At 50.3% G+C, this 25,091-nt stretch overlaps 1 protein-coding gene across 1 annotated transcript in view; it reads right to left on the bottom strand.

Moving 5' to 3' along the window:
• Nucleotides 1-25,091, bottom strand: part of SELENON (selenoprotein N) — a 94,230-nt gene that overhangs the window by 9,272 nt on the left and 59,867 nt on the right. The window contains exon 6 of the mRNA XM_063312605.1: nt 267-404. Within this exon, the coding sequence (XP_063168675.1) occupies nt 267-404 (138 nt within the window). The remainder of the gene's footprint in view (nt 1-266; nt 405-25,091) is intronic.

Raw genomic sequence — 25,091 nt, 5'->3', positions numbered from 1 at the left:
CATTGACCCAAAGAAGATCCCAGAACAGAGCCTCCTGGTTGAGTTGGGAAGTGACAATCTTTTGGCTTTAAGCTTGCTAAGAATCGAAATCAAGCTGGGCCTATTCTTGATCTGAAAATAAATTACACCCAAATGCTTATTGCAAACTGTCTTAAAGTAGAGGAATGCTAAATCGCTCATGATGTATTAAGTGTGCGTGCTTTGAACCTGAAGCCAACTGCACGCTTGCTTCTCGATCAGTAGTACTGGAAACTGGAGACGCTCACCTGCTATTAGGGACAAACAGCTTGAACTCTCGAACGTGGGAGGAGTCCTTGGAGAGGACAACGTAGCCTGTGAATTGGGCAGGAGAAAACCAGAATGGGAAATCGGGAGGCTCATTCAGTTGGAACTCTGCATGGATTCTGAAACCGAAAGGAGCAGCAATTGGCCAATGTGTCCTAATGAAGCTAAGCACTTTTTTCCTTCCAAAGTTTATCCCCCCACACCTCTGCACCACATAAAGATGGTAGTATGACTGCATTCACACATCACAGTAAGCCAGGAGAATTCTGGCTTGCTGTAAATGAGCAAGAATGAAGTGGCTAAACAACAGCTGAAGCTCCTTACTTGATTCATTTCCTGAGACATGTAAACTGGGAGCTCTGGTTTCTTCTCTATCCAGCTAAGCCTGAATCAAGAGCTATGGTTGAGCTCTACATTGATAAGCTCTTGGATACTAGACAGATGCTTCCAATGATCCCAAACTAGCTGTTTATGCCAGGTTTTCTCAACCAGGGTTCCATAAGAGTTCACTAGGGGTTCCCCTGGAGATCATGATTTATTTAAAAAATTATTTCAAATCCGGGCAACTTCACATAAAAGGTAAGTTTCATTCTTTACTTTCAGTTTAAGAACACTGTTAATGCATATACAGTATATACAGGCCTACCCGTGAGACGAACGTAATAATTTTGTAACTTCTGGCCTGAATTTGAGCCTGAATGTGCAGGGGTTCCTCGAGGCCCGAAAAATTTTTCGCCCAGAAATCAAAAAATTCCTGACCCCGGGGTCAGGAAAACCTCATGGGGTGAGCCGGGCGGAATCAGGCCGAATAAAAAAATGAACACCGCCATGAGATTCGGGGTGGAATGTAAGGGTTAGGTGTGCTTTTGCATGCTGGATTTGGGACGGCACAGTTTTTAGCGCAGAAATCAAAAAGTTACTGACCCCGGGGTCAGGAAAACCTCACGGGGTGAGCCGGGCGGAATCAGGCCGAATGCAAAAATGAACACCGCCATGAGATTCGGGGTGGAATGTAAGGGGTAGGTGTGCTTTTGCATGCTGGATTTCGGACGGCACAATTTTTGGCCCAGAAATCAAAAAATTCCTGACCCCGGGGTCAGGAAAACCTCACGGGTTGAGCCAGGCGGAATCAGGCCGAATGCAAAAATGAACACCGCCATGAGATTCGGGGTGGAATGTAAGGGGTAGGTGTGCTTTTGCATGCTGGATTTGGGACGGCACAATTTTTGGCCCAGAAATCAAAAAATTCCTGACCCCGGGGTCAGGAAAACCTCATGGGGTGAGCCGGGCGGAATCAGGCCGAATGCAAAAATGAACACCGCCATGAGATTCGGGGTGGAATGTTAGGGCTAGGTGTGCTTTTGCATGCTGGATTTGGGACGGCACAATTTTTGGCCCAGAAATCAAAAAATTCCTGACCCCGGGGTCAGGAAAACCTCACGGGTTGAGCCAGGCGGAATCAGGCCAAATGCAAAAATGAACACCGCCATGAGATTCGGGGTGGAATGTAAGGGGTAGGTGTGCTTTTGCATGCTGGATTTGGGACGGCACAATTTTTGGCCCAGAAATCAAAAAATTCCTGACCCCGGGGTCAGGAAAACCTCATGGGGTGAGCCGGGCGGAATCAGGCCGAATGCAAAAATGAACACCGCCATGAGATTCGGGGTGGAATGTAAGGGTTAGGTGTGCTTTTGCATGCTGGATTTGGGACGGCACAATTTTTGGCCGAGAAATCAAAAAATTCCTGACCCCGGGGTCAGGAAAACCTCACGGGGTGATCCTGGCGGAATCAGGCCAAATGCAAAAATGAACACCGCCATGAGATTCGGGGTGGAATGTAAGGGTTAGGTGTGCTTTTGCATGCTGGATTTGGGACGGCACAATTTTTGCCCCAGGAATCAAAAAATTCCTGACCCCGGGGTCAGGAAAACCTCACGGGGTGAGCCGGGCGGAATCAGGCCGAATGCAAAAATGAACACCGCCATGAGATTCGGGGTGGAATTTAAGGGTTAGGTGTGCTTTTGCATGCTGGATTTGGGACGGCACAATTTTTGGCCCAGAAATCAAAAAATTCCTGACCCCGGGGTCAGGAAAACCTCACGGGCTGAGCCTGGCGGAAACAGGCCGAATGCAAAAATGAACACCGCCATGAGATTCGGGGTGGAATGTAAGGGTTAGGTGTGCTTTTGCATGCTGGATTTGGGACGGCACAATTTTTGGCCCAGAAATCAAAAAATTCCTGACCCCGGGGTCAGGAAAACCTCACGGGGTGAGCCGGGCGGAATCAGGCCGAATGCAAAAATGAACACCGCCATGAGATTCGGGGTGGAATGTAAGGGTTAGGTGTGCTTTTGCATGCTGGATTTGGGACGGCACAATTTTTGGCCCAGAAATCAAAAAATTCCTGACCCCGGGGTCAGGAAAACCTCACGGGGTGATCCTGGCGGAATCAGGCCAAATGCAAAAATGAACACCGCCATGAGATTCGGGGTGGAATGTAAGGGTTAGGTGTGCTTTTGCATGCTGGATTTGGGACGGCACAATTTTTGGCCCAGAAATCAAAAAATTCCTGACCCCGGGGTCAGGAAAACCTCACGGGCTGAGCCAGGCAGAAACAGGCCGAATGCAAAAATGAACACCGCCATGGGATTCGGGGTGGAATGTAAGGGTTAGGTGTGCTTTTGCATGCTGGATTTGGGACGGCACAAATTTTGGCCCAGAAATCAAAAAATTCCTGACCCCGGGGTCAGGAAAACCTCACGGGGTGATCCTGGCAGAAACAGGCCGAATGCAAAAATGAACACCGCCATGAGATTCGGGGTGGAATGTAAGGGTTAGGTGTGCTTTTGCATGCTGGATTTGGGACGGCACAATTTTTGGCCCAGAAATCAAAAAATTCCTGACCCCGGGGTCAGGAAAACCTCATGGGGTGAGCCGGGCGGAATCAGGCCGAATGCAAAAATGAACACCGCCATGAGATTCGGGGTGGAATGTAAGGGTTAGGTGTGCTTTTGCATGCTGGATTTGGGACGGCCAAATTTTTGGCCCAGAAATCAAAAAATTCCTGACCCCGGGGTCAGGAAAACCTCATGGGGTGAGCCGGGCGGAATCAGGCCGAATGCAAAAATGAACACCGCCATGAGATTCGGGGTGGAATGTAAGGGTTAGGTGTGCTTTTGCATGCTGGATTTGGGACGGCACAATTTTTGGCCCAGAAATCAAAAAATTCCTGACCCCGGGGTCAGGAAAACCTCACGGGGTGATCCTGGCGGAATCAGGCCAAATGCAAAAATGAACACCGCCATGAGATTCGGGGTGGAATTTAAGGGTTAGGTGTGCTTTTGCATGCTGGATTTGGGACGGCACAATTTTTGGCCCAGAAATCAAAAAATTCCTGACCCCGGGGTCAGGAAAACCTCACGGGCTGAGCCTGGCGGAAACAGGCCGAATGCAAAAATGAACACCGCCATGAGATTCGGGGTGGAATGTAAGGGTTAGGTGTGCTTTTGCATGCTGGATTTGGGACGGCAAAAATTTTGGCCCAGAAATCAAAAAATTGCTGACCCCGGGGTCAGGAAAACCTCATGGGGTGAGCCGGGCGGAATCAGGCCGAATGCAAAAATGAACACCGCCATGACATTCGGGGTGGAATGTAAGGGTTAGGTGTGCTTTTGCATGCTGGATTTGGGACGGCACAATTTTTGGCCCAGAAATCAAAAAATTCCTGACCCCGGGGTCAGGAAAACCTCACGGGGTGATCCTGGCGGAATCAGGCCAAATGCAAAAATGAACACCGCCATGAGTTTCGGGGTGGAATTTAAGGGTTAGGTGTACTTTTGCATGCTGGATTTGGGACGGCACAATTTTTGGCCCAGAAATCAAAAAATTCCTGACCCCGGGGTCAGGAAAACCTCACGGGGTGATCCTGGCGGAAACAGGCCGAATGCAAAAATGAACACCGCCATGAGATTCGGGGTGGAATGTAAGGGTTAGGTGTGCTTTTGCATGCTGGATTTGGGACGGCACAATTTTTGCCCCAGGAATCAAAAAATTCCTGACCCCGGGGTCAGGAAAACCTCACGGGGTGAGCCGGGCGGAATCAGGCCGAATGCAAAAATGAACACCGCCATGAGATTCGGGGTGGAATTTAAGGGTTAGGTGTGCTTTTGCATGCTGGATTTGGGACGGCACAATTTTTGGCCCAGAAATCAAAAAATTCCTGACTCCGGGGTCAGGAAAACCTCACTGGGTGATCCTGGTGGAATCAGGCCAAATGCAAAAATGAACACCGCCATGAGATTCGGGGTGGAATGTAAGGGTTAGGTGTGCTTTTGCATGCTGGATTTGGGACGGCACAATTTTTGCCCCAGGAATCAAAAAATTCCTGACCCCGGGGTCAGGAAAACCTCACGGGGTGAGCCGGGCGGAATCAGGCCGAATGCAAAAATGAACACCGCCATGAGATTCGGGGTGGAATTTAAGGGTTAGGTGTGCTTTTGCATGCTGGATTTGGGACGGCACAATTTTTGGCCCAGAAATCAAAAAATTCCTGACCCCGGAGTCAGGAAAACCTCACGGGGTGATCCTGGCGGAATCAGGCCAAATGCAAAAATGAACACCGCGATGAGATTCGGAGTGGAATTTAAGGGTTAGGTGTGCTTTTGCATGCTGGATTTGGGACGGCACAATTTTTGGCCCAGAAATCAAAAAATTCCTGACCCCGGGGTCAGGAAAACCTCATGGGGTGAGCCGGGCGGAATCAGGCCGAATGCAAAAATGAACACCGCCATGACATTCGGGGTGGAATGTAAGGGTTAGGTGTGCTTTTGCATGCTGGATTTGGGACGGCAAAAATTTTGGCCCAGAAATCAAAAAATTCCTGACCCCGGGGTCAGGAAAACCTCATGGGGTGAGCCGGGCGGAATCAGGCCGAATGCAAAAATGAACACCGCCATGACATTCGGGGTGGAATGTAAGGGTTAGGTGTGCTTTTGCATGCTGGATTTGGGACGGCACAATTTTTGGCCCAGAAATCAAAAAATTCCTGACCCCGGGGTCAGGAAAACCTCACGGGGTGATCCTGGCGGAATCAGGCCAAATGCAAAAATGAACACCGCCATGAGTTTCGGGGTGGAATTTAAGGCTTAGGTGTACTTTTGCATGCTGGATTTGGGACGGCACAATTTTTGGCCCAGAAATCAAAAAATTCCTGACCCCGGGGTCAGGAAAACCTCACGGGCTGAGCCTGGCGGAAACAGGCCGAATGCAAAAATGAACACCGCCATGAGATTCGGGGTGGAATGTAAGGGTTAGGTGTGCTTTTGCATGCTGGATTTGGGACGGCACAATTTTTGGCCCAGAAATCAAAAAATTCCTGACCCCGGGGTCAGGAAAACCTCATGGGGTGAGCCGGGCGGAATCAGGCCGAATGCAAAAATTAACACCGCCATGACATTCGGGGTGGAATGTAAGGGTTAGGTGTGCTTTTGCATGCTGGATTTGGGACGGCACAATTTTTGCCCCAGGAATCAAAAAATTCCTGACCCCGGGGTCAGGAAAACCTCACGGGGTGAGCCGGGCGGAATCAGGCCGAATGCAAAAATGAACACCGCCATGAGATTCGGGGTGGAATTTAAGGGTTAGGTGTGCTTTTGCATGCTGGATTTGGGACGGCACAATTTTTGGCCCAGAAATCAAAAAATTCCTGACCCCGGAGTCAGGAAAACCTCACGGGGTGATCCTGGCGGAATCAGGCCAAATGCAAAAATGAACACCGCGATGAGATTCGGAGTGGAATTTAAGGGTTAGGTGTGCTTTTGCATGCTGGATTTGGGACGGCACAATTTTTGGCCCAGAAATCAAAAAATTCCTGACCCCGGGGTCAGGAAAACCTCACGGGCTGAGCCTGGCGGAAACAGGCCGAATGCAAAAATGAACACCGCCATGAGATTCGGGGTGGAATGTAAGGGTTAGGTGTGCTTTTGCATGCTGGATTTGGGACGGCAAAAATTTTGGCCCAGAAATCAAAAAATTCCTGACCCCGGGGTCAGGAAAACCTCATGGGGTGAGCCGGGCGGAATCAGGCCGAATGCAAAAATGAACACCGCCATGACATTCGGGGTGGAATGTAAGGGTTAGGTGTGCTTTTCCATGCTGGATTTGGGACGGCACAATTTTTGGCCCAGAAATCAAAAAATTCCTGACCCCGGGGTCAGGAAAACCTCACGGGGTGATCCTGGCGGAATCAGGCCAAATGCAAAAATGAACACCGCCATGAGTTTCGGGGTGGAATTTAAGGCTTAGGTGTACTTTTGCATGCTGGATTTGGGACGGCACAATTTTTGGCCCAGAAATCAAAAAATTCCTGACCCCGGGGTCAGGAAAACCTCACGGGCTGAGCCTGGCGGAAACAGGCCGAATGCAAAAATGAACACCGCCATGAGATTCGGGGTGGAATGTAAGGGTTAGGTGTGCTTTTGCATGCTGGATTTGGGACGGCACAATTTTTGGCCCAGAAATCAAAAAATTCCTGACCCCGGGGTCAGGAAAACCTCATGGGGTGAGCCGGGCGGAATCAGGCCGAATGCAAAAATTAACACCGCCATGACATTCGGGGTGGAATGTAAGGGTTAGGTGTGCTTTTGCATGCTGGATTTGGGACGGCACAATTTTTGGCCCAGAAATCAAAAAATTCCTGACCCCGGGGTCAGGAAAACCTCACGGGGTGATCCTGGCGGAATCAGGCCAAATGCAAAAATGAACACCGCCATGAGTTTCGGGGTGGAATTTAAGGGTTAGGTGTACTTTTGCATGCTGGATTTGGGACGGCACAATTTTTGGCCCAGAAATCAAAAAATTCCTGACACCGGGGTCAGGAAAACCTCACGGGCTGAGCCTGGCGGAAACAGGCCGAATGCAAAAATGAACACCGCCATGAGATTCGGGGTGGAATGTAAGGGTTAGGTGTGCTTTTGCATGCTGGATTTGGGACGGCACAATTTTTGGCCGAGAAATCAAAAAATTCCTGACCCCGGGGTCAGGAAAACCTCACGGGGTGATCCTGGCGGAATCAGGCCAAATGCAAAAATGAAAACCGCCATGAGATTCGGGGTGGAATGTAAGGGTTAGGTGTGCTTTTGCATGCTGGATTTGGGACGGCACAATTTTTGCCCCAGGAATCAAAAAATTCCTGACCCCGGAGTCAGGAAAACCTCACGGGGTGAGCCGGTCGGAATCAGGCCGAATGCAAAAATGAACACCGCCATGAGATTCGGGGTGGAATGTAAGGGTTAGGTGTGCTTTTGCATGCTGGATTTGGGACGGGACAATTTTTGGCCCAGAAATCAAAAAATTCCTGACCCCGGGGTCAGGAAAACCTCACGGGCTGAGCCTGGCGGAAACAGGCCGAATGCAAAAATGAACACCGCCATGAGATTCGGGGTGGAATGTAAGGGTTAGGTGTGCTTTTGCATGCTGGATTTGGGACGGCACAATTTTTGGCCGAGAAATCAAAAAATTCCTGACCCCGGGGTCAGGAAAACCTCACGGGGTGATCCTGGCGGAATCAGGCCAAATGCAAAAATGAACACCGCCATGAGATTCGGGGTGGAATGTAAGGGTTAGGTGTGCTTTTGCATGCTGGATTTGGGACGGCACAATTTTTGCCCCAGGAATCAAAAAATTCCTGACCCCGGGGTCAGGAAAACCTCATGGGGTGAGCCGGGCGGAATCAGGCCGAATGCAAAAATGAACACCGCCATGAGATTCGGGGTGGAATGTAAGGGTTAGGTGTGCTTTTGCATGCTGGATTTGGGACGGCACAATTTTTGGCCCAGAAATCAAAAAATTCCTGACCCCGGGGTCAGGAAAACCTCACGGGGTGATCCTGGCGGAATCAGGCCAAATGCAAAAATGAACACCGCCATGAGATTCGGGGTGGAATTTAAGGGTTAGGTGTGCTTTTGCATGCTGGATTTGGGACGGCACAATTTTTGGCCCAGAAATCAAAAAATTCCTGACCCCGGGGTCAGGAAAACCTCACGGGCTGAGCCTGGCGGAAACAGGCCGAATGCAAAAATGAACACCGCCATGAGATTCGGGGTGGAATGTAAGGGTTAGGTGTGCTTTTGCATGCTGGATTTGGGACGGCAAAAATTTTGGCCCAGAAATCAAAAAATTGCTGACCCCGGGGTCAGGAAAACCTCATGGGGTGAGCCGGGCGGAATCAGGCCGAATGCAAAAATGAACACCGCCATGACATTCGGGGTGGAATGTAAGGGTTAGGTGTGCTTTTGCATGCTGGATTTGGGACGGCACAATTTTTGGCCCAGAAATCAAAAAATTCCTGACCCCGGGGTCAGGAAAACCTCACGGGGTGATCCTGGCGGAATCAGGCCAAATGCAAAAATGAACACCGCCATGAGTTTCGGGGTGGAATTTAAGGGTTAGGTGTACTTTTGCATGCTGGATTTGGGACCGCACAATTTTTGGCCCAGAAATCAAAAATTCCTGACCCCGGGGTCAGGAAAACCTCACGGGGTGATCCTGGCGGAAACAGGCCGAATGCAAAAATGAACACCGCCATGAGATTCGGGGTGGAATGTAAGGGTTAGGTGTGCTTTTGCATGCTGGATTTGGGACGGCACAATTTTTGGCCCAGGAATCAAAAAATTCCTGACCCCGGGGTCAGGAAAACCTCACGGGGTGAGCCGGGCGGAATCAGGCCGAATGCAAAAATGAACACCGCCATGAGATTCGGGGTGGAATTTAAGGGTTAGGTGTGCTTTTGCATGCTGGATTTGGGACGGCACAATTTTTGGCCCAGAAATCAAAAAATTCCTGACTCCGGGGTCAGGAAAACCTCACTGGGTGATCCTGGTGGAATCAGGCCAAATGCAAAAATGAACACCGCCATGAGATTCGGGGTGGAATGTAAGGGTTAGGTGTGCTTTTGCATGCTGGATTTGGGACGGCACAATTTTTGCCCCAGGAATCAAAAAATTCCTGACCCCGGGGTCAGGAAAACCTCACGGGGTGAGCCGGGCGGAATCAGGCCGAATGCAAAAATGAACACCGCCATGAGATTCGGGGTGGAATTTAAGGGTTAGGTGTGCTTTTGCATGCTGGATTTGGGACGGCACAATTTTTGGCCCAGAAATCAAAAAATTCCTGACCCCGGAGTCAGGAAAACCTCACGGGGTGATCCTGGCGGAATCAGGCCAAATGCAAAAATGAACACCGCGATGAGATTCGGAGTGGAATTTAAGGGTTAGGTGTGCTTTTGCATGCTGGATTTGGGACGGCAAAATTTTTGGCCCAGAAATCAAAAAATTCCTGACCCCGGGGTCAGGAAAACCTCACGGGCTGAGCCTGGCGGAAACAGGCCGAATGCAAAAATGAACACCGCCATGAGATTCGGGGTGGAATGTAAGGGTTAGGTGTGCTTTTGCATGCTGGATTTGGGACGGCAAAAATTTTGGCCCAGAAATCAAAAAATTCCTGACCCCGGGGTCAGGAAAACCTCATGGGGTGAGCCGGGCGGAATCAGGCCGAATGCAAAAATGAACACCGCCATGACATTCGGGGTGGAATGTAAGGGTTAGGTGTGCTTTTGCATGCTGGATTTGGGACGGCACAATTTTTGGCCCAGAAATCAAAAAATTCCTGACCCCGGGGTCAGGAAAACCTCACGGGGTGATCCTGGCGGAATCAGGCCAAATGCAAAAATGAACACCGCCATGAGTTTCGGGGTGGAATTTAAGGCTTAGGTGTACTTTTGCATGCTGGATTTGGGACGGCACAATTTTTGGCCCAGAAATCAAAAAATTCCTGACTCCGGGGTCAGGAAAACCTCACGGGCTGAGCCTGGCGGAAACAGGCCGAATGCAAAAATGAACACCGCCATGAGATTCGGGGTGGAATGTAAGGGTTAGGTGTGCTTTTGCATGCTGGATTTGGGACGGCACAATTTTTGGCCCAGAAATCAAAAAATTCCTGACCCCGGGGTCAGGAAAACCTCATGGGGTGAGCCGGGCGGAATCAGGCCGAATGCAAAAATTAACACCGCCATGACATTCGGGGTGGAATGTAAGGGTTAGGTGTGCTTTTGCATGCTGGATTTGGGACGGCACAATTTTTGGCCCAGAAATCAAAAAATTCCTGACCCCGGGGTCAGGAAAACCTCACGGGGTGATCCTGGCGGAATCAGGCCAAATGCAAAAATGAACACCGCCATGAGATTCGGGGTGGAATGTAAGGGTTAGGTGTGCTTTTGCATGCTGGATTTGGGACGGCACAATTTTTGCCCCAGGAATCAAAAAATTCCTGACCCCGGAGTCAGGAAAACCTCACGGGGTGAGCCGGGCGGAATCAGGCCGAATGCAAAAATGAACACCGCCATGAGATTCGGGGTGGAATGTAAGGGTTAGGTGTGCTTTTGCATGCTGGATTTGGGACGGGACAATTTTTGGCCCAGAAATCAAAAAATTCCTGACCCCGGGGTCAGGAAAACCTCACGGGCTGAGCCTGGCAGAAACAGGCCGAATGCAAAAATGAACACCGCCATGAGATTCGGGGTGGAATGTAAGGGTTAGGTGTGCTTTTGCATGCTGGATTTGGGACGGCACAATTTTTGGCCGAGAAATCAAAAAATTCCTGACCCCGGGGTCAGGAAAACCTCACGGGGTGATCCTGGCGGAATCAGGCCAAATGCAAAAATGAACACCGCCATGAGATTCGGGGTGGAATGTAAGGGTTAGGTGTGCTTTTGCATGCTGGATTTGGGACGGCACAATTTTTGCCCCAGGAATCAAAAAATTCCTGACCCCGGAGTCAGGAAAACCTCACGGGGTGAGCCGGGCGGAATCAGGCCGAATGCAAAAATGAACACCGCCATGAGATTCGGGGTGGAATTTAAGGGTTAGGTGTGCTTTTGCATGCTGGATTTGGGACGGGACAATTTTTGGCCCAGAAATCAAAAAATTCCTGACCCCGGGGTCAGGAAAACCTCACGGGCTGAGCCTGGCAGAAACAGGCCGAATGCAAAAATGAACACCGCCATGAGATTCGGGGTGGAATGTAAGGGTTAGGTGTGCTTTTGCATGCTGGATTTGGGACGGCACAAATTTTGGCCCAGAAATCAAAAAATTCCTGACCCCGGGGTCAGGAAAACCTCACGGGGTGATCCTGGCGGAATCAGGCCAAATGCAAAAATGAACACCGCCATGAGTTTCGGGGTGGAATTTAAGGGTTAGGTGTACTTTTGCATGCTGGATTTGGGACGGCACAATTTTTGCCCCAGGAATCAAAAAATTCCTGACCCCGGGGTCAGGAAAACCTCACGGGCTGAGCCGGGCGGAATCAGGCCGAATGCAAAAATGAACACCGCCATGAGATTCGGGGTGGAATGTAAGGGTTATGTGTGCTTTTGCATGCTGGATTTGGGACGGCACAATTTTTGGCCCCGAAATCAAAAAATTCCTGACCCCGGAGTCAGGAAAACCTCACGGGGTGATCCTGGCGGAATCAGGCCAAATGCAAAAATGAACACCGCCATGAGTTTCGGGGTGGAATGTAAGGGTTAGGTGTGCTTTTGCATGCTGGATTTCGGACGGCACAATTTTTGGCCCAGAAATCAAAAAATTCCTGACCCCGGGGTCAGGAAAACCTCACGGGGTGATCCTGGCGGAATCAGGCCAAATGCAAAAATGAACACCGTCATGAGATTCGGGGTGGAATGTAAGGGTTAGGTGTGCTTTTCAATGCTGAATTTGGGACGGCACAATTTTTGGCCCAGAAATCAAAAAATTCCTGACCCCGGGGTCAGGAAAACCTCACGGGCTGAGCCTGGCGGAAACAGGCCGAATGCAAAAATGAACACCGCCATGAGATTCGGGGTGGAATGTAAGGGTTAGGTGTGCTTTTGCATGCTGGATTTGGGACGGCAAAAATTTTGGCCCAGAAATCAAAAAATTCCTGACCCCGGGGTCAGGAAAACCTCATGGGGTGAGCCGGGCGGAATCAGGCCGAATGCAAAAATGAACACCGCCATGACATTCGGGGTGGAATGTAAGGGTTAGGTGTGCTTTTGCATGCTGGATTTGGGACGGCACAATTTTTGGCCCAGAAATCAAAAAATTCCTGACCCCGGGGTCAGGAAAACCTCACGGGGTGATCCTGGCGGAATCAGGCCAAATGCAAAAATGAACACCGCCATGAGTTTCGGGGTGGAATTTAAGGGTTAGGTGTGCTTTTGCATGCTGGATTTGGGACCGCACAATTTTTGCCCCAGGAATCAAAAAATTCCTGACCCCGGGGTCAGGAAAACCTCACGGGGTGAGCCGGGCGGAATCAGGCCGAATGCAAAAATGAACACCGCCATGAGATTCGGGGTGGAATGTAAGGGTTAGGTGTGCTTTTGCATGCTGGATTTGGGACGGCACAATTTTTGGCCCCGAAATCAAAAAATTCCTGACCCCGGAGTCAGGAAAACCTCACGGGGTGATCCTGGCGGAATCAGGCCAAATGCAAAAATGAACACCGCCATGAGTTTCGGGGTGGAATGTAAGGGTTAGGTGTGCTTTTGCATGCTGGATTTCGGACGGCACAATTTTTGGCCCAGAAATCAAAAAATTCCTGACCCCGGGGTCAGGAAAACCTCACGGGGTGATCCTGGCGGAATCAGGCCAAATGCAAAAATGAACACCGTCATGAGATTCGGGGTGGAATGTAAGGGTTAGGTGTGCTTTTCAATGCTGAATTTGGGACGGCACAATTTTTGGCCCAGAAATCAAAAAATTCCTGACCCCGGGGTCAGGAAAACCTCACGGGCTGAGCCTGGCGGAAACAGGCCGAATGCAAAAATGAACACCGCCATGAGATTTGGGGTGGAATGTAAGGGTTAGGTGTGCTTTTGCATGCTGGATTTGGGACGGCAAAAATTTTGGCCCAGAAATCAAAAAATTCCTGACCCCGGGGTCAGGAAAACCTCATGGGGTGAGCCGGGCGGAATCAGGCCGAATGCAAAAATGAACACCGCCATGACATTCGGGGTGGAATGTAAGGGTTAGGTGTGCTTTTGCATGCTGGATTTGGGACGGCACAATTTTTGGCCCAGAAATCAAAAAATTCCTGACCCCGGGGTCAGGAAAACCTCACGGGGTGATCCTGGCGGAATCAGGCCAAATGCAAAAATGAACACCGCCATGAGTTTCGGGGTGGAATTTAAGGGTTAGGTGTGCTTTTGCATGCTGGATTTGGGACCGCACAATTTTTGCCCCAGGAATCAAAAAATTCCTGACCCCGGGGTCAGGAAAACCTCACGGGGTGAGCCGGGCGGAATCAGGCCGAATGCAAAAATGAACACCGCCATGAGATTCGGGGTGGAATTTAAGGGTTAGGTGTGCTTTTGCATGCTGGATTTGGGACGGGACAATTTTTGGCCCAGAAATCAAAAAATTCCTGACCCCGGGGTCAGGAAAACCTCACGGGCTGAGCCTGGCAGAAACAGGCCGAATGCAAAAATGAACACCGCCATGAGATTCGGGGTGGAATGTAAGGGTTAGGTGTGCTTTTGCATGCTGGATTTGGGACGGCACAATTTTTGGCCCAGAAATCAAAAAATTCCTGACCCCGGGGTCAGGAAAACCTCACGGGGTGATCCTGGCGGAATCAGGCCAAATGCAAAAATGAACACCGCCATGAGTTTCGGGGTGGAATTTAAGGGTTAGGTGTACTTTTGCATGCTGGATTTGGGACGGCACAATTTTTGGCCCAGAAATCAAAAAATTCCTGACCCCGGGGTCAGGAAAACCTCACGGGGTGATCCTGGCGGAAACAGGCCGAATGCAAAAATGAACACCGCCATGAGATTCGGGGTGGAATGTAAGGGTTAGGTGTGCTTTTGCATGCTGGATTTGGGACGGCACAATTTTTGCCCCAGGAATCAAAAAATTCCTGACCCCGGGGTCAGGAAAACCTCACGGGGTGAGCCGGGCGGAATCAGGCCGAATGCAAAAATGAACACCGCCATGAGATTCGGGGTGGAATTTAAGGGTTAGGTGTGCTTTTGCATGCTGGATTTGGGACGGCACAATTTTTGGCCCAGAAATCAAAAAATTCCTGACTCCGGGGTCAGGAAAACCTCACTGGGTGATCCTGGTGGAATCAGGCCAAATGCAAAAATGAACACCGCCATGAGATTCGGGGTGGAATGTAAGGGTTAGGTGTGCTTTTGCATGCTGGATTTGGGACGGCAAAAATTTTGGCCCAGAAATCAAAAAATTGCTGACCCCGGGGTCAGGAAAACCTCATGGGGTGAGCCGGGCGGAATCAGGCCGAATGCAAAAATGAACACCGCCATGACATTCGGGGTGGAATGTAAGGGTTAGGTGTGCTTTTGCATGCTGGATTTGGGACGGCACAATTTTTGGCCCAGAAATCAAAAAATTCCTGACCCCGGGGTCAGGAAAACCTCACGGGGTGATCCTGGCGGAATCAGGCCAAATGCAAAAATGAACACCGCCATGAGTTTCGGGGTGGAATTTAAGGGTTAGGTGTACTTTTGCATGCTGGATTTGGGACGGCACAATTTTTGGCCCAGAAATCAAAAAATTCCTGACCCCGGGGTCAGGAAAACCTCACGGGGTGATCCTGGCGGAAACAGGCCGAATGCAAAAATGAACACCGCCATGAGATTCGGGGTGGAATGTAAGGGTTAGGTGTGCTTTTGCATGCTGGATTTGGGACGGCACAATTTTTGGCCCAGGAATCAAAAAATTCCTGACCCCGGGGTCAGGAAAACCTCACGGGGTGAGCCGGGCGGAATCAGGCCGAATGCAAAAATGAACACCGCCATGAGATTCGGGGTGGAATTTAAGGGTTAGGTGTGCTTTTGCATGCTGGATTTGGGACGGCACAATTTTTGGCCCAGAAATCAAAAAATTCCTGACCCCGGGGTCAGGAAAACCTCACGGGCTGAGCCTGGCGGAAACAGGCCGAATGCAAAAATGAACACCGCCATGAGATTCGGGGTGGAATGTAAGGGTTAGGTGTGCTTTTGCATGCTGGATTTGGGACGGCAAAAATTTTGGCCCAGAAATCAAAAAATTCCTGACCCCGGGGTCAGGAAAACCTCATGGGGTGAGCCGGGCGGAATCAGGCCGAATGCAAAAATGAACACCGCCATGACATTCGGGGTGGAATGTAAGGGTTAGGTGTGCTTTTGCATGCTGGATTTGGGACGGCACAATTTTTGGCCCAGAAATCAAAAAATTCCTGACCCCGGGGTCAGGAAAACCTCACGGGGTGATCCTGGCGGAATCAGGCCAAATGCAAAAATGAACACCGCCATGAGTTTCGGGGTGGAATTTAAGGGTTAGGTGTGCTTTTGCATGCTGGATTTGGGACCGCACAATTTTTGCCCCAGGAATCAAAAAATTCCTGACCCCGGGGTCAGGAAAACCTCACGGGGTGAGCCGGGCGGAATCAGGCCGAATGCAAAAATGAACACCGCCATGAGATTCGGGGTGGAATTTAAGGGTTAGGTGTGCTTTTGCATGCTGGATTTGGGACGGGACAATTTTTGGCCCAGAAATCAAAAAATTCCTGACCCCGGGGTCAGGAAAACCTCACGGGCTGAGCCTGGCAGAAACAGGCCGAATGCAAAAATGAACACCGCCATGAGATTCGGGGTGGAATGTAAGGGTTAGGTGTGCTTTTGCATGCTGGATTTGGGACGGCACAATTTTTGGCCCAGAAATCAAAAAATTCCTGACCCCGGGGTCAGGAAAACCTCATGGGGTGATCCTGGCGGAATCAGGCCAAATGCAAAAATGAACACCGCCATGACATTCGGGGTGGAATGTAAGGGTTAGGTGTGCTTTTGCATGCTGGATTTGGGACGGCACAATTTTTGGCCCAGAAATCAAAAAATTCCTGACCCCGGGGTCAGGAAAACCTCACGGGGTGATCCTGGCGGAATCAGGCCAAATGCAAAAATGAACACCGCCATGAGTTTCGGGGTGGAATTTAAGGGTTAAGTGTACTTTTGCATGCTGGATTTGGGACGGCACAATTTTTGGCCCAGAAATCAAAAAATTCCTGACCCCGGGGTCAGGAAAACCTCACGGGGTGATCCTGGCGGAAACAGGCCGAATGCAAAAATGAACACCGCCATGAGATTCGGGGTGGAATGTAAGGGTTAGGTGTGCTTTTGCATGCTGGATTTGGGACGGCACAATTTTTGGCCCAGAAATCAAAAAATTCCTGACTCCGGGGTCAGGAAAACCTCACTGGGTGATCCTGGTGGAATCAGGCCAAATGCAAAAATGAACACCGCCATGAGATTCGGGGTGGAATGTAAGGGTTAGGTGTGCTTTTGCATGCTGGATTTGGGACGGCACAATTTTTGGCCCAGAAATCAAAAAATTCCTGACCCCGGGGTCAGGAAAACCTCACGGGCTGAGCCTGGCGGAAACAGGCCGAATGCAAAAATGAACACCGCCATGAGATTCGGGGTGGAATGTAAGGGTTAGGTGTGCTTTTGCATGCTGGATTTGGGACGGCAAAAATTTTGGCCCAGAAATCAAAAAATTCCTGACCCCGGGGTCAGGAAAACCTCATGGGGTGAGCCGGGCGGAATCAGGCCGAATGCAAAAATGAACACCGCCATGACATTCGGGGTGGAATGTAAGGGTTAGGTGTGCTTTTGCATGCTGGATTTGGGACGGCACAATTTTTGGCCCAGAAATCAAAAAATTCCTGACCCCGGGGTCAGGAAAACCTCACGGGGTGATCCTGGCGGAATCAGGCCAAATGCAAAAATGAACACCGCCATGAGTTTCGGGGTGGAATTTAAGGCTTAGGTGTACTTTTGCATGCTGGATTTGGGACGGCACAATTTTTGGCCCAGAAATCAAAAAATTCCTGACCCCGGGGTCAGGAAAACCTCACGGGCTGAGCCTGGCGGAAACAGGCCGAATGCAAAAATGAACACCGCCATGAGATTCGGGGTGGAATGTAAGGGTTAGGTGTGCTTTTGCATGCTGGATTTGGGACGGCACAATTTTTGGCCCAGAAATCAAAAAATTCCTGACCCCGGGGTCAGGAAAACCTCATGGGGTGAGCCGGGCGGAATCAGGCCGAATGCAAAAATTAACACCGCCATGACATTCGGGGTGGAATGTAAGGGTTAGGTGTGCTTTTGCATGCTGGATTTGGGACGGCACAATTTTTGGCCCAGAAATCAAAAAATTCCTGACCCCGGGGTCAGGAAAACCTCACGGGGTGATCCTGGCGGAATCAGGCCAAATGCAAAAATGAACACCGCCATGAGTTTCGGGGTGGAATTTAAGGGTTAGGTGTACTTTTGCATGCTGGATTTGGGACGGCACAATTTTTGGCCCAGAAATCAAAAAATTCCTGACACCGGGGTCAGGAAAACCTCACGGGCTGAGCCTGGCGGAAACAGGCCGAATGCAAAAATGAACACCGCCATGAGATTCGGGGTGGAATGTAAGGGTTAGGTGTGCTTTTGCATGCTGGATTTGGGACGGCACAATTTTTGGCCGAGAAATCAAAAAATTCCTGACCCCGGGGTCAGGAAAACCTCACGGGGTGATCCTGGCGGAATCAGGCCAAATGCAAAAATGAACACCGCCATGAGATTCGGGGTGGAATGTAAGGGTTAGGTGTGCTTTTGCATGCTGGATTTGGGACGGCACAATTTTTGCCCCAGGAATCAAAAAATTCCTGACCCCGGAGTCAGGAAAACCTCACGGGGTGAGCCGGGCGGAATCAGGCCGAATGCAAAAATGAACACCGCCATGAGATTCGGGGTGGAATGTAAGGGTTAGGTGTGCTTTTGCATGCTGGATTTGGGACGGCACAATTTTTGCCCCAGGAATCAAAAAATTCCTGACCCCGGAGTCAGGAAAACCTCACGGGGTGAGCCGGGCGGAATCAGGCCGAATGCAAAAATGAACACCGCCATGAGATTCGGGGTGGAATTTAAGGGTTAGGTGTACTTTTGCATGCTGGATTTGGGACGGCACAATTTTTGGCCCAGAAATCAAAAAATTCCTGACCCCGGGGTCAGGAAAACCTCACGGGGTGATCCTGGCGGAAACAGGCCGAATGCAAAAATGAACACCGCCATGAGATTCGGGGTGGAATGTAAGGGTTAGGTGTGCTTTTGCATGCTGGATTTGGGACGGCACAATTTTTGGCCCAGGAATCAAAAAATTCCTGACCCCGGGGTCAGGAAAACCTCACGGGGTGAGCCGGGCGGAATCAGGCCGAATGCAAAAATGAACACCGCCATGAGATTCGGGGTGGAATTTAAGGGTTAGGTGTGCTTTTGCATGCTGGATTTGGGACGGCACAATTTTTGGCCCAGAAATCAAAAAATTCCTGACTCCGGGGTCAGGAAAACCTCACTGGGTGATCCTGGTGGAATCAGGCCAAATGCAAAAATGAACACCGCCATGAGATTCGGGGTGGAATGTAAGGGTTAGGTGTGCTTTTGCATGCTGGATTTGGGACGGCACAATTTTTGCCCCAGGAATCAAAAAATTCCTGACCCCGGGGTCAGGAAAACCTCACGGGGTGAGCCGGGCGGAATCAGGCCGAATGCAAAAATGAACACCGCCATGAGATTCGGGGTGGAATTTAAGGGTTAGGTGTGCTTTTGCATGCTGGATTTGGGACGGCACAATTTTTGGCCCAGAAATCAAAAAATTCCTGACCCCGGAGTCAGGAAAACCTCACGGGGTGATCCTGGCGGAATCAGGCCAAATGCAAAAATGAACACCGCGATGAGATTCGGAGTGGAATTTAAGGGTTAGGTGTGCTTTTGCATGCTGGATTTGGGACGGCACAATTTTTGGCCCAGAAATCAAAAAATTCCTGACCCCGGGGTCAGGAAAACCTCACGGGGTGATCCTGGCGGAAACAGGCCGAATGCAAAAATGAACACCGCCATGAGATTCGGGGTGGAATGTAAGGGTTAGGTGTGCTTTTGCATGCTGGATTTGGGACGGCACAATTTTTGCCCCAGGAATCAAAAAATTCCTGACCCCGGGGTCAGGAAAACCTCACGGGGTGAGCCGGGCGGAATCAGGCCGAATGCAAAAATGAACACCGCCATGAGATTCGGGGTGGAATTTAAGGGTTAGGTGTGCTTTTGCATGCTGGATTTGGGACGGCACAATTTTTGGCCCAGAAATCAAAAAATTCCTGACCCCGGAGTCAGGAAAACCTCACGGGGTGATCCTGGCGGAATCAGGCCAAATGCAAAAATGAACACCGCGATGAGATTCGGAGTGGAATTTAAGGGTTAGGTGTGCTTTTGCATGCTGGATTTGGGACGGCACAATTTTTGGCCCAGAAATCAAAAAATTCCTGACCCCGGGGTCAGGAAAACCTCACGGGCTGAGCCTGGCGGAAACAGGCCGAATGCAAAAATGAACACCGCCATGAGATTCGGGGTGGAATGTAAGGGTTAGGTGTGCTTTTGCATGCTGGATTTGGGACGGCAAAAATTTTGGCCCAGAAATCAAAAAATTCCTGACCCCGGGGTCAGGAAAACCTCATGGGGTGAGCCGGGCGGAATCAGGCCGAATGCAAAAATGAACACCGCCATGACATTCGGGGTGGAATGTAAGGGTTAGGTGTGCTTTTGCATGCTGGATTTGGGACGGCACAATTTTTGGCCCAGAAATCAAAAAATTCCTGACCCCGGGGTCAGGAAAACCTCACGGGGTGATCCTGGCGGAATCAGGCCAAATGCAAAAATGAACACCGCCATGAGTTTCGGGGTGGAATTTAAGGGTTAGGTGTACTTTTGCATGCTGGATTTGGGACGGCACAATTTTTGGCCCAGAAATCAAAAAATTCCTGACCCCGGGGTCAGGAAAACCTCACGGGGTGATCCTGGCGGAAACAGGCCGAATGCAAAAATGAACACCGCCATGAGATTCGGGGTGGAATGTAAGGGTTAGGTGTGCTTTTGCATGCTGGATTTGGGACGGCACAATTTTTGGCCCAGGAATCAAAAAATTCCTGACCCCGGGGTCAGGAAAACCTCACGGGGTGAGCCGGGCGGAATCAGGCCGAATGCAAAAATGAACACCGCCATGAGATTCGGGGTGGAATTTAAGGGTTAGGTGTGCTTTTGCATGCTGGATTTGGGACGGCACAATTTTTGGCCCAGAAATCAAAAAATTCCTGACTCCGGGGTCAGGAAAACCTCACTGGGTGATCCTGGTGGAATCAGGCCAAATGCAAAAATGAACACCGCCATGAGATTCGGGGTGGAATGTAAGGGTTAGGTGTGCTTTTGCATGCTGGATTTGGGACGGCACAATTTTTGCCCCAGGAATCAAAAAATTCCTGACCCCGGGGTCAGGAAAACCTCACGGGGTGAGCCGGGCGGAATCAGGCCGAATGCAAAAATGAACACCGCCATGAGATTCGGGGTGGAATGTAAGGGTTAGGTGTGCTTTTGCATGCTGGATTTGGGACGGCACAATTTTTGGCCCAGAAATCAAAAAATTCCTGACCCCGGAGTCAGGAAAACCTCACGGGGTGATCCTGGCGGAATCAGGCCAAATGCAAAAATGAACACCGCGATGAGATTCGGAGTGGAATTTAAGGGTTAGGTGTGCTTTTGCATGCTGGATTTGGGACGGCACAATTTTTGGCCCAGAAATCAAAAAATTCCTGACCCCGGGGTCAGGAAAACCTCACGGGGTGATCCTGGCGGAAACAGGCCGAATGCAAAAATGAACACCGCCATGAGATTCGGGGTGGAATGTAAGGGTTAGGTGTGCTTTTGCATGCTGGATTTGGGACGGCACAATTTTTGCCCCAGGAATCAAAAAATTCCTGACCCCGGGGTCAGGAAAACCTCACGGGGTGAGCCGGGCGGAATCAGGCCGAATGCAAAAATGAACACCGCCATGAGATTCGGGGTGGAATTTAAGGGTTAGGTGTGCTTTTGCATGCTGGATTTGGGACGGCACAATTTTTGGCCCAGAAATCAAAAAATTCCTGACCCCGGAGTCAGGAAAACCTCACGGGGTGATCCTGGCGGAATCAGGCCAAATGCAAAAATGAACACCGCGATGAGATTCGGAGTGGAATTTAAGGGTTAGGTGTGCTTTTGCATGCTGGATTTGGGACGGCACAATTTTTGGCCCAGAAATCAAAAAATTCCTGACCCCGGGGTCAGGAAAACCTCACGGGCTGAGCCTGGCGGAAACAGGCCGAATGCAAAAATGAACACCGCCATGAGATTCGGGGTGGAATGTAAGGGTTAGGTGTGCTTTTGCATGCTGGATTTGGGACGGCAAAAATTTTGGCCCAGAAATCAAAAAATTCCTGACCCCGGGGTCAGGAAAACCTCATGGGGTGAGCCGGGCGGAATCAGGCCGAATGCAAAAATGAACACCGCCATGACATTCGGGGTGGAATGTAAGGGTTAGGTGTGCTTTTGCATGCTGGATTTGGGACGGCACAATTTTTGGCCCAGAAATCAAAAAATTCCTGACCCCGGGGTCAGGAAAACCTCACGGGGTGATCCTGGCGGAATCAGGCCAAATGCAAAAATGAACACCGCCATGAGTTTCGGGGTGGAATTTAAGGGTTAGGTGTACTTTTGCATGCTGGATTTGGGACGGCACAATTTTTGGCCCAGAAATCAAAAAATTCCTGACACCGGGGTCAGGAAAACCTCACGGGCTGAGCCTGGCGGAAACAGGCCGAATGCAAAAATGAACACCGCCATGAGATTCGGGGTGGAATGTAAGGGTTAGGTGTGCTTTTGCATGCTGGATTTGGGACGGCACAATTTTTGGCAGAGAAATCAAAAAATTCCTGACCCCGGGGTCAGGAAAACCTCACGGGGTGATCCTGGCGGAATCAGGCCAAATGCAAAAATGAACACCGCCATGAGATTCGGGGTGGAATGTAAGGGTTAGGTGTGCTTTTGCATGCTGGATTTGGGACGGCACAATTTTTGCCCCAGGAATCAAAAAATTCCTGACCCCGGGGTCAGGAAAACCTCACGGGGTGAGCCGGGCGGAATCAGGCCGAATGCAAAAATGAACACCGCCATGAGATTCGGGGTGGAATTTAAGGGTTAGGTGTACTTTTGCATGCTGGATTTGGGACGGCACAATTTTTGGCCCAGAAATCAAAAAATTCCTGACCCCGGGGTCAGGAAAACCTCACGGGGTGATCCTGGCGGAAACAGGCCGAATGCAAAAATGAACACCGCCATGAGATTCGGGGTGGAATGTAAGGGTTAGGTGTGCTTTTGCATGCTGGATTTGGGACGGCACAATTTTTGGCCCAGGAATCAAAAAATTCCTGACCCCGGGGTCAGGAAAACCTCACGGGGTGAGCCGGGCGGAATCAGGCCGAATGCAAAAATGAACACCGCCATGAGATTCGGGGTGGAATTTAAGGGTTAGGTGTGCTTTTGCATGCTGGATTTGGGACGGCACAATTTTTGGCCCAGAAATCAAAAAATTCCTGACTCCGGGGTCAGGAAAACCTCACTGGGTGATCCTGGTGGAATCAGGCCAAATGCAAAAATGAACACCGCCATGAGATTCGGGGTGGAATGTAAGGGTTAGGTGTGCTTTTGCATGCTGGATTTGGGACGGCACAATTTTTGCCCCAGGAATCAAAAAATTCCTGACCCCGGGGTCAGGAAAACCTCACGGGGTGAGCCGGGCGGAATCAGGCCGAATGCAAAAATGAACACCGCCATGAGATTCGGGGTGGAATTTAAGGGTTAGGTGTGCTTTTGCATGCTGGATTTGGGACGGCACAATTTTTGGCCCAGAAATCAAAAAATTCCTGACCCCGGAGTCAGGAAAGCCTCACGGGGTGATCCTGGCGGAATCAGGCCAAATGCAAAAATGAACACCGCGATGAGATTCGGAGTGGAATTTAAGGGTTAGGTGTGCTTTTGCATGCTGGATTTGGGACGGCACAATTTTTGGCCCAGAAATCAAAAAATTCCTGACCCCGGGGTCAGGAAAACCTCACGGGGTGATCCTGGCGGAAACAGGCCGAATGCAAAAATGAACACCGCCATGAGATTCGGGGTGGAATGTAAGGGTTAGGTGTGCTTTTGCATGCTGGATTTGGGACGGCACAATTTTTGCCCCAGGAATCAAAAAATTCCTGACCCCGGGGTCAGGAAAACCTCACGGGGTGAGCCGGGCGGAATCAGGCCGAATGCAAAAATGAACACCGCCATGAGATTCGGGGTGGAATTTAAGGGTTAGGTGTGCTTTTGCATGCTGGATTTGGGACGGCACAATTTTTGGCCCAGAAATCAAAAAATTCCTGACCCCGGAGTCAGGAAAACCTCACGGGGTGATCCTGGCGGAATCAGGCCAAATGCAAAAATGAACACCGCGATGAGATTCGGAGTGGAATTTAAGGGTTAGGTGTGCTTTTGCATGCTGGATTTGGGACGGCACAATTTTTGGCCCAGAAATCAAAAAATTCCTGACCCCGGGGTCAGGAAAACCTCACGGGCTGAGCCTGGCGGAAACAGGCCGAATGCAAAAATGAACACCGCCATGAGATTCGGGGTGGAATGTAAGGGTTAGGTGTGCTTTTGCATGCTGGATTTGGGACGGCAAAAATTTTGGCCCAGAAATCAAAAAATTCCTGACCCCGGGGTCAGGAAAACCTCATGGGGTGAGCCGGGCGGAATCAGGCCGAATGCAAAAATGAACACCGCCATGACATTCGGGGTGGAATGTAACGGTTAGGTGTGCTTTTGCATGCTGGATTTGGGACGGCACAATTTTTGGCCCAGAAATCAAAAAATTCCTGACCCCGGGGTCAGGAAAACCTCACGGGGTGATCCTGGCGGAATCAGGCCAAATGCAAAAATGAACACCGCCATGAGTTTCGGGGTGGAATTTAAGGGTTAGGTGTACTTTTGCATGCTGGATTTGGGACGGCACAATTTTTGGCCCAGAAATCAAAAAATTCCTGACACCGGGGTCAGGAAAACCTCACGGGCTGAGCCTGGCGGAAACAGGCCGAATGCAAAAATGAACACCGCCATGAGATTCGGGGTGGAATGTAAGGGTTAGGTGTGCTTTTGCATGCTGGATTTGGGACGGCACAATTTTTGGCAGAGAAATCAAAAAATTCCTGACCCCGGGGTCAGGAAAACCTCACGGGGTGATCCTGGCGGAATCAGGCCAAATGCAAAAATGAACACCGCCATGAGATTCGGGGTGGAATGTAAGGGTTAGGTGTGCTTTTGCATGCTGGATTTGGGACGGCACAATTTTTGCCCCAGGAATCAAAAAATTCCTGACCCCGGAGTCAGGAAAACCTCACGGGGTGAGCCGGGCGGAATCAGGCCGAATGCAAAAATGAACACCGCCATGAGATTCGGGGTGGAATGTAAGGGTTAGGTGTGCTTTTGCATGCTGGATTTGGGACGGGACAATTTTTGGCCCAGAAATCAAAAAATTCCTGACCCCGGGGTCAGGAAAACCTCACGGGCTGAGCCTGGCGGAAACAGGCCGAATGCAAAAATGAACACCGCCATGAGATTCGGGGTGGAATGTAAGGGTTAGGTGTGCTTTTGCATGCTGGATTTGGGACGGCACAATTTTTGGCCGAGAAATCAAAAAATTCCTGACCCCGGGGTCAGGAAAACCTCACGGGGTGATCCTGGCGGAATCAGGCCAAATGCAAAAATGAACACCGCCATGAGATTCGGGGTGGAATGTAAGGGTTAGGTGTGCTTTTGCATGCTGGATTTG

This window comes from Candoia aspera, chromosome 10 (genome assembly GCF_035149785.1).
Source record: "Candoia aspera isolate rCanAsp1 chromosome 10, rCanAsp1.hap2, whole genome shotgun sequence".
Lineage (NCBI taxonomy): Eukaryota > Metazoa > Chordata > Lepidosauria > Squamata > Boidae > Candoia > Candoia aspera.
The sequence above is the reverse complement of the archived record's forward strand: the minus strand, read 5'-3'. Positions and strand labels throughout refer to the sequence as shown.